We start from the raw sequence: 17,856 nt of genomic DNA on the forward strand, positions 1-17,856 counted from the left end.
CACAGTGCTTGTTACAAATGATCTAACAGCTCTCTGTTCTGGCACGATAGATAAGAGCCCTAACTATCTAGATTTATTTAAATATTCCCCCAGCTCTGGCTCAACGCAAACAAAACGAGTTTAAGATCAAGCCTCATACCCAGCAGACAAACCTAAGCAGTGTAGGATGCAGTGGTATTAAAAACGAGCTAGGCTTAAAGGAGATCATTTTGTAATAAAACAAAATCTGCAGTAATAGTTTAAAATATTTAAAGTCAGATACTCAAATGGAACCATTGAGGTTTTAAGGTCTGTATGTTGTAAATGTCGGCAATGAAAATAATTTCCCTTACCTGAAGGAAGGAATCAAAATCAACACACTATCAAATCCCAAAACTGCCTTTGCAGAATGTACAGTGCTGACCTATTCATTATTTCTGCTCTCAATCAAGTCCTAGAAACCAACAACATGGAGACAGGCCATTCAGCCTACTGGACCTGTGCTGGCACCCTATTTACAGTAATTCTACATTAATCCCGTTCTTATTCTTCCCACACTCATAAAAACCATCTAACACCTACACAACAGGAGTAGTTTATAGCAGCTAATTAATCTACCACCACAAGATATAGGAGCAGAATTAGTCATCAAGTATGCTCCATCATTCCAGGCTGATTTATTTTCCCTCTCAGCCTCATTCTCCTCCCTTCTATCGTAACCTTTGACACCCTGATAATCAAGAACCTATCAACCCCTACCTTTAAATATACTCAATGACTTGGCCTCCAAAAATGCCTGTGGCAATGAATTCCACAGATTCGCCACCATTCCTCCTCTATTCTAAAGGGACATCCTTCTATTCCTAGACTCTCCAAATACTTGAAACATTCTCTCCACGTTCACTCTATCCATGCCTTTCAATATTTGATAGACTTCAATGAGTCTTCCCCACCCCCCCACCAATCCTTCTAAATGTCAGCGAGTTCAGGCCCAGAGTGATCAAATGCTCCTCATATATTAACTCCTCCATTCCTGGGATCATTCTCGTAGACCTCCTCTGGACCCTCTCCAATGTCAGCACATCACCCTTTGACTATTCATAACCGGCATACATTTGGAATGTGGAAGGAGATCAAAGAATCCCAAGGACACCGTGACATTACAAGGCGAATGTGCAAACTTTATACAGAGAGCACCCCTGGACAACGATTACACCCAGGTTGCTGGTGGTTGCTCAACTAGCTGTACCGTTGAAAATCCTATAGTTCAAACTGGCTTAACGGAGCAGGGATCTGTCGTGATATTGTTTAGCAAATAAGCACAGTGTAGTACGAATCAAAAGGGACATCTAAAGGTGCTCAAGCATTTCACCCAGCAGTTCAGATAGTAACACTCACCTTGCTGAATTATTTTACACTGGACAGCAAGTAGGTCAGCTGCTTGGTTACAGTCCCTACCTAGAGTGACACTGGGTGAAGAGAAAGCAGAGGGGCATACAAAAAATATCATGAAACTGAAGCTGTTATTATTCACAAATCTGAACAGCACACACAGAGAATGAGATGAAGATAAAATCTTTATAGAGATGACTGCATGTAACAGAAATAATTAAACTATCAACGGTAAGCAATTTGCTCCCATATAACAATTACAGCACGGAAACAGGCCATCTCGGCCCTTCTAGCCAGTGCCGAACTCTTACTCTCACCTAGTCCCACCGACCTGCACTCGGTCCATAACCCTCCATTTCTTTCCTGTCCATATATCTATCCAATCTAACTTTAAACGACAACATCAAACCTGCCTCAACCACTTCTGCTGGAAGCTCGTTCCACACAGCTACCACTCTGAGTAAAGAAGTTCCCCCTCATGTTACCCCTAAACTTTTACCCTTTAACTCTCAACTCATGTCCTCTTGTTTGAATCTCCCCCACTCTCAATGGAAAAAGCCTATCCACGTCAACTCTATCTATCCCCCTCATAATTTTAAATACCTCTATCAAGCCCCTCCTCAACCTTCTACGCTCCAAAGAATAAAGACCCAATTTGTTCAACCTTCCTCTGTAACTTAGGAGATGAAATCCAGGCAATAATTGTACTCTCTCAATTTTATTGACATCTTTCCTATAATTCGGTGACCAGAACTGTACACAATACTCCAAATTTGGCCTTACCAATGCCTTATACAATTTCAACATTACATCCCAACTCCTATACTCAATGCTCTGATTAATAAAGGCCAGCATACCAAAAGCTTTCTTCACCACCCTATCCACATGAGATTCCACGTTCAGGGAACTATGCACCATTATTCCTAGATCCCTCTGTTCTACAGCATTCTTCAATGCCCTACCATTTACCAAGTATGCCCTATTTTGATTAGTCCTACCAAAATGTAGCACCTCACATTTTTCAGCATTAAACTCTGTCTGCCATCTTTCAGCCCACTCTTCTAACTGGCCTAAATCTCTCTGTAAGCTTTGAAAACCTACTTCATTATCCACAACACCACCTGTCTTAGTATCATCTGCATACTTACTAATCCAATTTACCACACAATCATCCAGATCATTAATATATATGACAAACAACACTGGACCCAGTACAGATCCCTGAGGCACACCGCTACACACCGTCCTCCAATCTGACACACAGTTATCCACCACCACTCTCTGGCATCTCCCATCCAGCCACTGCTGAATCCATTTTACTACTTCAATATTAATGATTAATGATTGAACCTTCCTAACTAACCTTCCGTGTGGAACCCTGTCAAAGGCCTTATTGAAGTCCATATAGACAACATCCATCGCTTTACTCTCATCAACTTTCCTAGTAACCTCTTCAAAAAATTCAATAAGGTTTGTCAAACATATCAATGCCAAATATTTGCAGATTCTTTAATTTTTTTTAACAAATATGATTTATTGATATTCACAGATGCAGTTCATATATGCTTATAATACCGTAACAAAGAAGAATCAAAGCTATTTAAAAATGTACCACAAATCTTAATGTAAACATTTGGGAATCTGTATATACAAAGAGTTATAAAGTTAGGATCATGGTAATAACTGGAGAACCACGTCAACTTTCATAATGGTTGCACCAATCTCAGTCCAATCTTGACAAAGATCAGGCTTTAGAAATCAAAATTCAAGCAGAATAAACCTTCAGGTTGGTACAAATAGATATGTGAGAGTTGTACCATCACTCTTTTGACAAGTGCCCACAGCATCTAGCTAAACAACAAGCATCTTGACAAATCTTATTAGGGACAAACTACACAGGCTGTTTGGAAGGAACCAGATTAAACTACATCAATTAACCAAGCTAAACTACAGATCCCTATAAGGGAGACGTTTACAAGTCAAAATTCAAAGCATCAGGATTTGAACCAATCCCAATCAGAACTGCTTATTGACAACTATACAGTTCCTCAAACCCTTGAGTAATATAAAAAGCCTTCTAAGATAATTTAAAGTCTGTTTTAAACAAAGCAGTGAATAACTTTGGCAAGGTTATCATGACCTTTGTTGTAGTGAACCTCAATTTAAAAACTAAAAGAGAAATAGAATGATTCAAATGGAATATTTGAGGCTTATCTTAACGTCCTAAACTTAATAGTGTGTGGCCAGCTATTCAACCAGAAATCCATGGTCAATGCAGCAAGCATGTTCCTGGATTTGACAACAGAAATCTGTGGTCAGAATCCCTGTGAGTTGTCACCCTTCTCACTCAGAGCTGGGTTGGAAAATCAAAGCACCACAGCAACCCACACTCAGATTCCTAGAGCAGGCTGGGAAAAAACTTCACATCTATAATGGTTTCCCTTAAATGTCCAGGAGTGCTTGTAGTAAGGCGAGCAAATAAAATACAAGCTGCACTGTGCTGTTAAAACCAACAGCACGATCTTAAATATTACATGTGGTGCCTGCTGCATATGTATTGGCTGTCCACCTCAAACCCGCTTGGGGAAAACTTCAAAATGTGAAGGATTGAATTACGGGTAGCTTGAGGCACCACAGACCTTCAATGTGGTCTGAGGATGAGCAATAACTACCTTGCAATCTATTGCACATGTCATCATCTGCTCCACCCTTGTTCACAGTAAACCTGATGACGGGCTATTTTACAAGGATGGCATAAACCTTGAAGCCAAAGGTGCAGCAGGGCTGTATTAAAGTCACAAAGTATAACCTAAATTGAGGAAAAAACTTGTCAATTAATCTCAGCTTTTGGTTTGGACAAGATATTAACTGAAAGTGCACATATTTAAAATTACATTAGGAATACGCAACAATTCCTAATTGAGTCTGCTTTTTTATGTGGGGTTAAATCAGAAGAAAGATACCTCTTGGTAGCTTGCAGATGAAAATGGCTGCCTTTCTTCTTATTAATAAATATTTTAAATTGTATAAGTTATTTTCATATAGGCAGACATGTGAGTATCATGTTACAAATATTCAGCCTAACAACCCTTCTTTGTAAGTGTGGTTGATTTTGTATCACCAAAATGGTGCTGAAATGTCAACATGACTGATTTGCTTAGTTTGATTTTGAATCTTGTCCATTCCCAACAAAAATAAACCCCTCCTCCTTTCCACTCTGCTTGTGGCACCTCATAGAATTCAGACCACCTTACAACTAGAGGGGTAAAAGGTAGGTTAAAAAAAATCATTCAATAGTGCGACTGGGTGAAGCATTTGAAATTTTAAAAAAAGTTGCAAAAGGTCACCTCACAGAGAATGTTTTGCACATTCTTTCCTTTTTATCTGCATTTTATAAAAAAATGTCCAAATTGTATATCCACTCCATCAGTGTTTTCGTATTGCTAAGTAACAGTTTGCCTGTAAGTGTGCTTCATGCAATTATTCCATTTTGGAGATTTCAAACTTGGTCGTCATTATTTCCTGAAACAAGACAGAAAAAGAATAACTTTTAAATTAGGTACAAATAAAACTGTAAATGCTGTGAAATACAAACAAAAATTGCACACTCAGCAGGCCAGGCAGCACTCATTGAAGGTTCTGTGAGATAAATCCATTTTAAGCCATATTAACCAAATTGCTTTGAATTACCTGATAATTTAAATCCAAGGAACATTTGGCAGAAAAATTACAGAAAACTTTTAAAATATTGCACTGATGACAGCAAATTCTGAAACTGGTAAAGGAACATAGAAAAACATGAACAGTTCAAGATCAAATTTGTGACTTTGCTAAATGAGGGAACAGTATTGGTGTCTTCTACATCTCAAACTTTTTCTTTTGTTTTGTGAAACTTCAACCACCCACTGCACCCAAAGGATTAATTAAAGCAGTGCTCAAATCTTCCACTGCACAGTCATTTCCCACACAAAAGAAAGATTTGACTGCTTTAGTAGCGTACTTAACTGCAAACCCAAGTACACAATAAATTGAACAGAAATTCAGCGGGAACCCCAAATTTGCCCCGCTATTAATATGATAATGACTGAGCGCTATAATCCAACAGTAATCCTATTATGAGAGGTCTGGGCCCTATATCCACAAGTGCTTCACAGATATATTGTAAAAGCAGGAAATGGGAGTGATGTTGATGCTTTGTTAGACAATAGATTGAATTGAATTGATAGACAAAATAGAGAATATTATGCAAACAGCACACACAAAATGCTGGAGGAACTCAGCAGGCCAGGCAGCATCTAGGAAAAGAGTAGTTGATGTTTTGGGAGTCCTTTCGAAGGGTTTTGGCACGAAACGTTGACTGTACTCTTTTCCTAGATGCTGCCTGGCCTGCTGAGTTCCTCCAGCATTTTGTGTGTGTTACTCGAATTTTCAGCATCTACAGATTTTCTCGTTTGATAGTTATGCAGATGTACTTATGGCATATTGTAAATAAAGGTTTCAGTGCAAATAAATTCAATGACTGTAGATACCATAGCGGAGTTTAAGGAACACTTACATAGGCGTATGACTGTGCAGAGAAGGGAGACACACAGTCCGCGTGTGTATGATTGTGCAGAGGAGGAGGAAACACAGACCACGTGTGTATGATTGTGCAGAGAAGGGAGGGACATGGACCGCCTGCATATGACTGTGCAGAGAAGGGAGACACACAGACCGCGTGTGTATGATTGTGCAGAGAAGGGAGGGACATGGACCGCCTGCATATGAATTCACAGAGAAGGGAGAGACATGGACTGTGTGTAGAGTACAGAGGGATATGGAGCATGTGCTAATGTGCTTTAGTTTAACATTGTGAAATGAAGGGCCTATTCCCATGCTGTTGTAGTGTTCTATGTTCGAAGTATCCCCTCACTATCCAGTGTGTGCCATTTTGTCATCACTCGGACTTGGTTAAGGTCACTAATTTAGAACACAGTAAAGAGCAAGCTTTAGCCCTTTCTGCTCGCAGGACTGACTAGACGCATGGTGCCTTTTCCAAACATATTCAATCTGGCACAAAGTCATTGGGCAAAACTCAACTGGGGACAGATACTGTAACAGCCTACAAGACCAGCTATAAAGTGTAATTATATTACCTCATCTGAATCCAATAGGGTTGGTAGTGTACTGGAAAATAAAATGAATTTGTAAATGAAGATTAATCTCTTGCATATCAAACAAGGAAAAGCTGTTTGGTTAAAGACTACATTATTGTAAAGCACTGTACAATCATTTTCAAAAACACTGCAGTAAACTTTCACAACTTTCAGCTTCTTCTGAAGACACACACACACACACACACAGTCCCCTACACACACACACACTCTCACACAGATACAGACACACACACACACCATCCAGACACACACACACTCTCACACACACATTGTGCAATCTCAGAATCAGGTTTAATATCACTGTCATGAAATTGTTGTTTTATGCCAGTAGTATAATGCAATACATAAAAACTATAAATTACAATGAGAAACAATGTTTAAAAAAATAAATAAGTGAAAAAAAAATAAGGCAGTGTTCATGGGTTGGTTCATTATTCAGAAATCTTGACAGCAGAGGGAAGAAGCTGTTCCTAGAATATTGTGTGACTTCAGGCTCCTGTACCACCTCCTCGATAGAAGAGAGCATATACTGGGTGCTGTGGGTCCTTAATGATGGATACTATCTTTTGAAGATAAGTGTTGAAGGGGCCAGTGCCCATGGTGGAGCTGGCTGAGCTTGCAACCTCCTGCAGCTTTTTCCAGTCTTGTGCAGTGGCCCCTCCGTACCTGACGGTGATGCAACCTGTTAGAACGCTCTCCTCAGTATATCTGTAGAAATTTATAGCACATAGAACATAGAATAGTACAGCACAGTACAGGCTCTTCGGCCCACAATGTTGTGCCAACCCTCAAACTCTGCCTCCCATATAACCCCCAACTTAAATTCTCCATATACCTGTCCAGTAGTCTCTTAAACTTCACTAGTGTATCTGCCTCCACCACTGACTCAGGCAGTGCATTCCACGCACCAACCACTCTCTGGAGTAAAAAACCTTCCTCTAATATCCCCCTTGAACTTCTCACCCCTTACCTTAAAGCCATGTCCCCTTGCATTGGGCAGTGGTGCCCTGGGGAAGAGGCGCTGGCTATCCACTCTATCTATTCCTTATTATCTTGTACACCTCTATCATGTCTCCTCTCATCCTCCTTCTCTCCAAAGAGTAAAGCCCCAGCTCCCTTAATCTCTGATCATAATCCATACTCTCTAAACCAGGCAGCATCCTGGTAAATCTCCTCTGTATCCTTTCCAGTGCTTCTACATCCTTCCTATAGTGAGGCGACCAGAACTGAACACAGTACTCCAAGTGTGGCCTAACCAGAGTTTTATAGAGCTGGATCATTACCTCGCGACTCTTAAACTCTATCCCTCGACTTATGAAAGCTAACACCCCATAAGCTTTCTTAACTACCCGATCTACCTGTGAGGCAACTTTCAGGGATCTGTGGACATGTACCTCCAGATCCCTCTGCTCCTCCACACTACCAAGTATCCTGCCATTTACTTTATACTTTATTATCGCCAAACATTTGATACTAGAATGTACAATCATCACAGCGATATGTGATTCTGCGCTTCCCGCTCCCTGGATTACAAATATTAAATATTAAAAATAGTAAAAATTAGTAAATACTAAACATTTAAATTATAAATCATAAATAGAAAATAGAAAAATGGAAAGTAAGGTAGTGCAAAAAAACCGAGAGGCAGGTCCGGATATTTGGAGGGTATGGCCCAGATCTGGGTCAGGATCCGTTCAGCAGTCTTATCACAGCTGGAAAGAAGCTGTTACCAAATCTGGCCATATGAGTCTTCAAGCTCCTGAGCCTTCTCCCGGAGGGAAGAGGGACGAAAAGTGTGTTTGTACTTTGCCTTGGAGTTTGTCCTTCCAAAGTGTACCACCTCACACTTCTCTGGGTTGAACTCCATCTGCCACTTCTCAGCCCACTTCTGAATCCTATCAATATCTCTCTGCAATCTTTGACAACCCTCTACACTATCTACAACACCACCAACGTTTGTGTCGTCTGCAAACTTGCCAACTCACCCTTCTACCTCCACATCCAGGTCGTTAATAAAAATCACGAAAAGTAGAGGTCCTAGAACCGATCCTTGTGGGACACCACCAGTCACAACCCTCCAATCCGAACGTACTCCCTCCAGAACGACCCTCTGCCTTCCGCAGGCAAGCCGATTCTGAATCCATCTGTCCAAACTTCCCTGGATCCCATGCCTTCTGACTTTCTGAATAAGCCTACCGTATGGAACCTTGTCAAATGACTTACTAAAATCCATGTAGGTCACATCTACTACACTACCTTCATCTATATGACTGGTACCTCCTCAAAGAACTCTATCAGGCTTGTTAGACATGATCTACCCTTCACAAAGCCATGCTGACTGTCCCTGATCAGACCATAATTCTCTAAATGCCCACAGATCCTATCTCTAAGAATCTTTTCCAACAGCTTTCCCACCACTGACGTAAGGCTCACTGGTCTATAATTACCCGGACTATCCCTACTACCTTTTTTGAACAAGGGGACAACATTCGCCTCCCTCCAATCCTCCGGTACCATTCCCATGGATAATGAGGACCTAAAGATCCTAGCCAGAGGCTCAGCATTCTCTAGTCTTTCGTGACATACTAAATTTCCTCAAATTCTTAATGAAATAGAGTCCCTGTCGTGCTTTCGTTGCAATTGCATCAATATGGTGGGCCCAGGACAGATCTTCAGAGATGTTGATGTCCAGGAACTTGAAACTGCTCACCTTTTTCACTGCTGATCCCTTGAAAACTAGTGTGTGTGCTCCCTCAACTTCCCCTTCCTGAACTTACTTACTGTCCATTACACCACTGGTGTTTAGGGCAGCAATGAAGGTCCTCCATCTCGGACGTGCTCAGGGTTTTCTTCATCATGCCAGGAGCTTCCTCTTGGTTTTCACTACCTTCGGGGGGGGGGGGGGGGTGGAGACTCAGGAATACCATTGCTCTCAGATGTAGAAAGATTCTTCATTGCTATTTCTATAACAGTTTTTGGTTTACTAGTCAGGGTTGTTAGCTTAATACAACATTCTGCATTGCTACTGATTTTTGATATTGATAGAGGAGTTTTCGACGGAACTGCATTAGTGAAATTCTTTAGCTTTATACCATTTTACACTGTAACTCTACACATTGAGTTCTATTGTTAGTTACCTGGCTTAAAAACACTTATGTATAAAGTTATTGTGACATTCCACAGGGTCTTATAATCAGTCTATAGTGACGCAGGAAGTGTGCAATAAATTCCCTCTTGCTATCACATAAGTGGTTGGTTAGATTGTGCCGCAGATGTTGCTACATGGTTAAATATCTACCTCAACTCCTTTGTTCTCAGTTCTATCATACACCAGTCCTCTTTAACAGTACAATGTTACTGCACTGGCACATCAGCCCCGACAAGCTGAGGTTATCTGAAGTGGATTTTGAAGTTACCATCTGCCCCAGGATTGAGAGTTCTGACACCTGCAAGTCATAACCCCTCAAATTATGATTATTAAAATGGGAAATGCTCCAAAGGAGGGTGCTGATACTTGAACTATGAACAACTTACACATCAGTTAGTGAGGATGGGATATTTTCTTCAACCCATTTGAGGTCTTCATCCTGTAGAACAGGAAGCATTTATATTACAGCACATTTCAGTAATCAATAGTCAACAATTATAACTTCATTTGAATTAAAAGTAAAATAGGCTTCAATTATGCAGATAATTTCTTAACTGTAAATTTTATCCATGTTAAGGGAAGGCAGTAAATCTCTGTGAGAAATCACTACCAGTATTGAGTGTACAAGAAGTCTGGTCTCGTGTGATTAGTTTTGCCTTTTAAGACGATATCACCAAGAAAAAAATGACAGTTCAGTTTTACTGTGGCTTGAGATCTTTCCTTTAATTTTGGATTACTGTTGTGCTATGGTTTTACAGTTATTCAAAATCAGCCAAAACATTCCATTTTTCCACCAACACATTTGGTTTCATTGTACTTTTTTTACTAGCTGGAGCAATTGTGAACTTGTGGTTAGAAAATGGCCAGGCTTGTTACGATACAAATTGTCTCATCAAATCAATACATTGTGAAAACATTTACACTGGAACTCCATCGCAGAGCTTTGTAGACACACTGAATGAACTCCTGGCCCAAACAAATGTGACACTTTTGACTTTGCCAAAACCAGCTTTAAGACAGTCTACAAGCTTGTGAAGAACAGGAGGATGACTGGAATGATGGTAGAACTGCTCAGGGATAAACTAATGCTTGCTTCCATATCCATTGGCAGAATAAGTGAACCTATATCAGTATCACTACAATGTCAACACCCTTAAGTTTGACGCAGCCCAGTCTATCACAGGCATGGCCCTCCTCAACTCTGTAGACAGCATTTACAGAAGGTGTAGCCTCAAGAAGGCAGCAAGTCATCAAGGATTTACACTATCCAGGACATGTCCTCATCTCACTGCTACTGTCAGAAGCCTGAAGTTTCACACCACCAGGATCAGAAACAAGTTTCTTAAATCCAATAGATTATTGAACCAACCTGCATAACCCTAACGGTATACCTCAGCAATGGAAAACTATAGATGTGTCTCTGACCATGTCTTCTATTTTTACTGATGTCTCGTTTACCCTCAGTCTTTCCCATTATCTCTTCATTGTAGTGAGTAGTTTGTATCTGTGTTGTCTGTACTTGCATGCGTGTGATGCTGCTGAAAGTTTTTCATTGTACTTGTACCTAACCATACTTGTGAGTGTGGCAATATATAAATACACTTAGTTGGCTCCAACAGGCAGGACACGTTCTTTGCATATGTAATATTTTGACCTGAACAAAGGCAAGGGGTTTCCAGGACAGGAAGCAATTTAATGGTAATTAATAGAAGACTATAGGAGTAGTCAAGAACCTCAAGTACATTTGTTGGGGGTGCACAGAAATCTATCCTCCCAAACCACCCTGCTACCCTACCCAATTACCTCCTGCCACACTTGTGGCAGAGCAGACGAGTCCTACACTGACCATCTCAGAAACGGAACAGCAGCAAATCACCCTTAACCACGATGACTGTCTAAATTGACAAAAACTTGACAGTCTGAACCAAGGAGGTTGAAATACATTTCTGCGCATTATGAAAACATCAACAGGTACCTTGAAGTGATTACTTTGTGACGGAACATTGCAAAGGTGGGAAAATTTTTTTCAGAAGCTTACAATGAATCAAAAATATCAACCTGTTAGCTGCTAAAAGATGTGCAATCTCTAATGTAACAGAAAATACTTTCTTCCTAAACTGCCCATGTAGAACACAAGGTCTACTCATTTAATTATAAACTGAGGTTGTTCAACATCATTTTGTCTAGTCTAATTAAAACATTGAGTGCCTTTGTGATACTGAGCGTTTGTTTATCTAATATACTGTAGAACTCTCCAATTCATTCCGATCCATTGATAACAAATGAATTAAACAGGGGACTGCTTGTATTAAATGGGAAAAGAGTGCCTTCTTCCCAAGATACAAGTCAAACAGCATTTAGAGCCAAAGTTAATTTTATCAGTCATTCTACTGAAAACCGGCAGAAGGCAATGGCAAACCACCGCTGTAACTTGCCTCGTATGCGGTTCCCCACTATGTCAGAGAGGCGTGGAGGGAAATCGTCCGCTAACCGGAGAAACTCCAGATGCGACTTACCTTTCCCTACTGAAAACACTTGGTTAGCACCCAAGACAAAAAAGAATACTAAACAAAGTAATCAGGCATGTGCCAAGTTGCATCTCCAACTGGTAAGGAAGCCGCTGAGCATCAGACCAGAAGTCCATACAAGGGACAGCGAGAACAGCTGAGAGTATCATAGGGGTCATCCATCCAGCAACATTTATCAGAAGCGCTGGGTATGCAGGATCCTTAGTATTATTAAGGATCCCACTCATCCATCCAGCATCCTCCGACTTTCTAACATCAGGCAGCAGACTCCAATGCATAAAAGCAAGAACTGTCAGGATGGGAAACAGCTTTCCCCCGCCCCCAGGCCATTAGGCTTCTGAACTCCCTGTCACATTGCACTCGAAGTGTCACTGGCTAATCTGTTCCATACCTTATAATATTTAATTTACGCACTTTAGTTTGTTATTTATGTGTGATCCATCTGTAGATTTTATCCTTACCTTCATAAGTTATTGTGTATTATATGCGTTATGTGTACTACCGTGTTTTACACCCTGGTTTGTAGAAACATTGTCTCATTTCTATACTGTACATTATATGGTTATATATGTTATGTACATGTACATATTTAAATGACAAACTTGACTTGACCTGAATTCAGGACTTTAGTCGTGCGAGTTGAACACAGGTTTGCATTTACTGGATGTTATTGCTATTTATATAACTAGACATTTTTATATTTACTTTTTATAAAGTTGTTACGCAGTATTATAACTTTACATTTGCCAGTGATGCAGAGGTTTAAGGGAAGTACAGGAAATGGGACTGGTTAGTTAAATCAGGGAAGCTTGGGAACTGGGATCACAGAATGGGAATGTGGCAACATCACCTGAAGAGCCAGATGCTAAACGACAGGGGTTCCTGAATAACTGGCAAGTGAACTTCAGAATTTTACTGCGAATAGCGGTAACAACATGCATGATAATCATTAAAACTAAAGATGAACAGGTGCTCACTCACCATTCTGTTGGATTTGACTGTACCATTAGACTCTGATTTCACTGTTCTTATCTTTATTCCCTCTGTAGAAGACAGTGATGAACATCAATGGTTAAAAGACAATTCGAGACATATACTCAGTGGCCACTTTATTAGGTACACCTGCTCATTAATGCAAATACTTAATCAGCCAATCACTTGGTAGTAACTCAATGCATGAAAGCATGCAGGCATGGTCAAGACATTTAGTTGTTGTTCAGAACAAACATCAGAAGGGGAAAAACTGATCTAAGTGACTTGGACTGTGGAATGACTGTTGGCTTGAGTATCTCAGAAACTGCTGATCTTTTGGGATTTTCATGCACAACAGTCTCTAGAGCTAACAGAGAATGGTGTGAAAAACAAAAAAAAACATTCGGTGAGGGGCAGCTTTGTGGGCAAAATACCTTATTGATGAGAGAGGTCAGAAGAATGGCCAGACTGGTTCAAGCTGACAGGAAGATGACAGTAACTCTGATAACCATGCATTAAAACAGTGGTGTGCAGAACAGCACCTCTGAACGCACAACATGTCGAACCTTGAAGTGGATGGACTATGGTAGTAGACGACCGCACTGGGTTCCACTCCTGTACCTAATAATGTGGCCACTAAGTGTACTGCACATGTACTATCCATGTAATTTAATTCTCTCAGCAGTGATTGACAATTTTTTTTTAAAAAGCTTCCTGGTTCGAATAGTCCTCCAGTAATAATTGTCTAACAATTCCAAGTATATAACGCAATACTATTAGCTAACAATGCTAACGGCAAGGCCATTTTTAGCACAGTAATTGTTCCATGGAAATAACATTCTTGATCTTCCACTTTCACAAAAGCAGGACTTCTACTACTACTACATCGACTCAGGCCTAGGGAGCCGGCATCGGGCAAAAAGCATAAGGCACGAGGACTTCAGAAATGTACTATCATTGCAATATTAAAAAATACCTGGCAGCCAGTTAGCAGTGAGAAGGTATAAAAGACAGCAAGCTGAATGAAGTACCAGGTAACCATGGTTGAGGAATAAATACCAGCTCTGGTAACCACTAGTTATTATTCCTTTCTAATAATGTGACCAGTGTTAATACAGTAACCATGACAACCCAGCAGTATCAAGTGATCTTGCAGGGCCAGAAGTACAAACCGCTTAGAACAGTTACTTAACATAGGCTGCACAAGAGAGTCAACAATGAAGTAACAGTAATGGTAACCAAACTTCAAATAGAGATACTGTGAGGAAAATCAGATTCCTCGCCTTTAGGTTCAGTAATAAACAACAATTTTAGACTATTATTAAGAGAGCAGGGAGAGGCATTACAAGCACAGAGAGCCTGAAGAGAAGAGACAGAGAGGCATAGCGTTATACAGACATGCAGGGCTGTAGTTAAACTTTAAAAGAAATGAAGAAGTCCTTTTATATAAGAAACGGGTTATAGTGAGAAGAGAAATAAAATAATACAAAAGGTGGCTTGCAAAGGATTACAAAGATAACAGAATATCCTAGTACAGTGCTTTCAGTCTGAACAAACCATACACAAGGGTAATTAACGATCCGTAAAGTTATCTGAAATGGTAACAACCTAACTGTAAAAGTAATCTCCAGAATTGACCGATTAATCACAGAATTATGAATTAGGAACAATTTGAGAAGCCACTGGAGTCAATTAAATCATGCAGGACAGACTAAAACTCGACCTTCATGAGATAAAAAAGAAAGATGAGTAGTAACATTCTCTGAGTCTCGGTATTTTCATTTGGACACGCAGGACTGAAACTTTTGACCTAATAAATTGGAAATAAGACAGCAATTATCTAATTGTAGGGAGACGAAATACATCTTCCTTGGCATCCAAGGCCTCAACTGGACTGAAGACTAGATGTTACTATGGTGGTAAGAGGTAACTAGAAACAGTTTAAAGTCATGAAGCGTCTATAGAAAGATTTGGCCAAGGGATCTATGTCATAACAATCAATTTCACACTCCTCTATATCTGATTGACTCATTGAGGTTCACCCAGACCCAACAATTTGAATGGTAGGTGCAAAACCACTGAGTACACTGGCAGAGACTACCGCAGGAGAAGGATTGAACTTGGGACACTTTGGAATGAGCCCAGACACTTGATCTTTGGTGGGTTATATCTGAGCTCAAGTCATGAGTTTTATTTAATAGCTAGGAAAATGAGTTAAGTGTAAAGCCACTGACAGTTACGCGAGTTAATGGAAGGCCTGTATACTTTAAGTAATCAAGAATTAATAAAGCTAGAGCGATAGTAAATTTTACTTTTTGAGTATTTTGGGGTGCTATGGTAGTGTAGCAGTGAGTGCAATACTTTACAGCACCCACTGATCAGGGTTCAATTCCCGCCGCTGTCTATAAGGAGTTTGTACATTCTTCCTCAAGACCAGGTGGGTTTCCTCCCACAGTCCCAAAGTAGTACAGGTTAGTAGGTTAATCGGTCACATGGGTGTAATTGGGAAGTTTGGACTTGTTGGGCCAGTAGGACCTGTTATTGTGTTGTATTTCTAAATAAGTCTCCCTCATCACTTAACCCTTTATATAAAGGAGTAACACACCTTATTGCTGACTTTGGGACCTCTGACAGTGCTTTAACATAGTTAAAATTACTATATTTCAAAGTTATTGCATTTTCTGTGAAGTGCTTTGGGATTCTACAAGCTCACTAAGTAAGCAAACAATTTTATGTATTGTTACATAGTTTAACCAAGCTCACCAAAAGCCTCACTGATCAACTGTTCTTCTTCCTCCTCCTCATCAACATCGTCTACCAAGGGAGAGTAAGCGTATCTGAAAAGTAAAGACAGGATAGTGACATTTGACATTGAGCAGCATTTAATAGTGTCAAGCATGTTCCCTGTAACACTCACTGAAAAACAAATGTAACAGTCAGAAAGCATAGAACAGGACCAGTATAAATGATTGTGTCTGTACCAGCTCATTAAAATCCTGCTCAGTTGTTTCTCAAGGAACTGTAAACTATTCTTTCTGAAGTGTTCAAATCCCTTTTGCAAGATTTTAATAAATTTAATTCCGCACATCTTCATAGAAAAGACGAGCACAGAAACAGGCCCTTCCGCCCATCTAGTCCATGTCGTAATCACTTATACTGCTTACTCCCATCGACCTGCACTGGGACCATAGCCTTCTATACCCTTACCATCCACGTAACTATCCAAACTTCTCTTAAATATTGAAATTGAACTCACATGGACCGCTTGTGCTGGCAGCTCATTCCACACTCGCACAATCCTCTGAGTGAAGAAATTTCACTTCATATTCTTTTTAAACTTGTCACTTTTCACCCATAAGCCTTGATCTCTGGTTGTAGTCCCACCTAACCTCAGCGGAAAAGCCTGCTTGCATTTACCCTACCTATACCCCTAAAAATTTTGTATACCTCTATCAAATCTCCTCTCAATCTTCTATGCTCTAAAGAATAAATGGATCGAGGCACGACTGCGCAGGCTTGTGGACATCAGTTAGACCGGCGGGAAGCATTTAAAAAGTAGACAGCTTCATACAGCGGGCATCAGAGGAGCGGGTGATGGGAGTAGAGGGAGAAAGAGTAGGAGGGCTTTGGTGATAATGGGTCAAGGCGAGGTAAGTTACTTGTGGAGAATAGAAATAGAAAGTATGTCTGTGAGGCTGGTGTTCTGTACTGGATGTCAGATGTGGGATGTCCTGGAGACTTCCAGCCCCCTGGATGGCCACATCTGTGGCAGGTACGTTGAGCTGCAGCTCCTTAGGGGCCAGGTTAGGGAACTGGAGATGCAGCTCGATGACCTTCGTCTGTTCAGGGAAAGTGAGGAGGTGATACAGAGGAGCAAGTAGTCACACCGGGGCCTCAGGAGACAGATAAGTGGGTAACAGTCAGGAGAGGGAAGGGCATCCCAATGGGTGTCCCCCTGAACAATAAGTAGTCCTGTTTGAGTACTTACCTGGGGGAAGCAACAGTGGCCGCGCCTCTGGCACAGAGTCTGGCACTGTGACTCAGAAGGGTAAGAAAAGGAAGAGGACGGCAACAGTGACAGGGGACTCTTATAGTTACGTGGGCAGACAAACAATTCTGTGGATGCAGGAAAGAAACACGGATGGTAGTTTGCCTCCCAGGTTCCAGGGTCCGTGATGTTACTGACTGCGTCCAAGATATCCTGAAGTGGGAAGGTGAACACCCAGAGGTTGTAGTACATATTGATACCAACGGCATAGGTAGGAAAAAGGAGGAGGACTACAGGGAGTTAGAAAAGAAGCTGAGAAGCAGGACCTCAAAAGTAGTAATCTCGGGATTATTGCCTGTGCCACATGACAGTGAGTACTGGAATAGAGTGAAGTGGGGATAAATGCGTGGCTGAGGGATTGGAGCATGGGGCAGGGATTCAAATTACTGGATCACTGAGACCTCTTTTAGGGCAGGTGTGACCTGTACAAAAAGGACAGGTTGCACTTGAATCCGAGGGAGACCAATATCCTGGCAGAAAGTTTTGCTAAGGCTATTGGGGAAGAGTTTAAATTAGAATCGTTGGGGGATGGGAACCGAACTGAAGAGAAGGAGGAAGGAACACACATCAAAGTTGCTGGTGAACACAGCAGGCCAGGCAGCATCTCTAGGAAGAGGTGCAGTCGACGTTTCA

At 40.9% G+C, this 17,856-nt stretch overlaps 1 protein-coding gene across 1 annotated transcript in view; it reads right to left on the reverse strand.

The window, feature by feature from the left end:
• Window positions 1-1,573: 1,573 nt before the first annotated feature.
• The window catches only part of LOC140203753 (transmembrane protein 87A), a 78,787-nt gene continuing 62,504 nt past the window's right edge, over window positions 1,574-17,856 (reverse strand). The window contains exons 17-21 of the mRNA XM_072269801.1: window positions 15,939-16,012; window positions 13,185-13,246; window positions 10,062-10,114; window positions 6,507-6,537; window positions 1,574-4,893 (exon numbers count right to left, since the gene is read on the reverse strand). Coding sequence (XP_072125902.1) covers window positions 4,852-4,893; window positions 6,507-6,537; window positions 10,062-10,114; window positions 13,185-13,246; window positions 15,939-16,012 — 262 coding nt within the window. The 3' untranslated portion in view covers window positions 1,574-4,851. The remainder of the gene's footprint in view (window positions 4,894-6,506; window positions 6,538-10,061; window positions 10,115-13,184; window positions 13,247-15,938; window positions 16,013-17,856) is intronic.

The sequence above is a fragment of the Mobula birostris genome, chromosome 10 (genome assembly GCF_030028105.1).
Source record: "Mobula birostris isolate sMobBir1 chromosome 10, sMobBir1.hap1, whole genome shotgun sequence".
Classification (NCBI taxonomy): Eukaryota; Metazoa; Chordata; class Chondrichthyes; order Myliobatiformes; family Myliobatidae; genus Mobula; species Mobula birostris.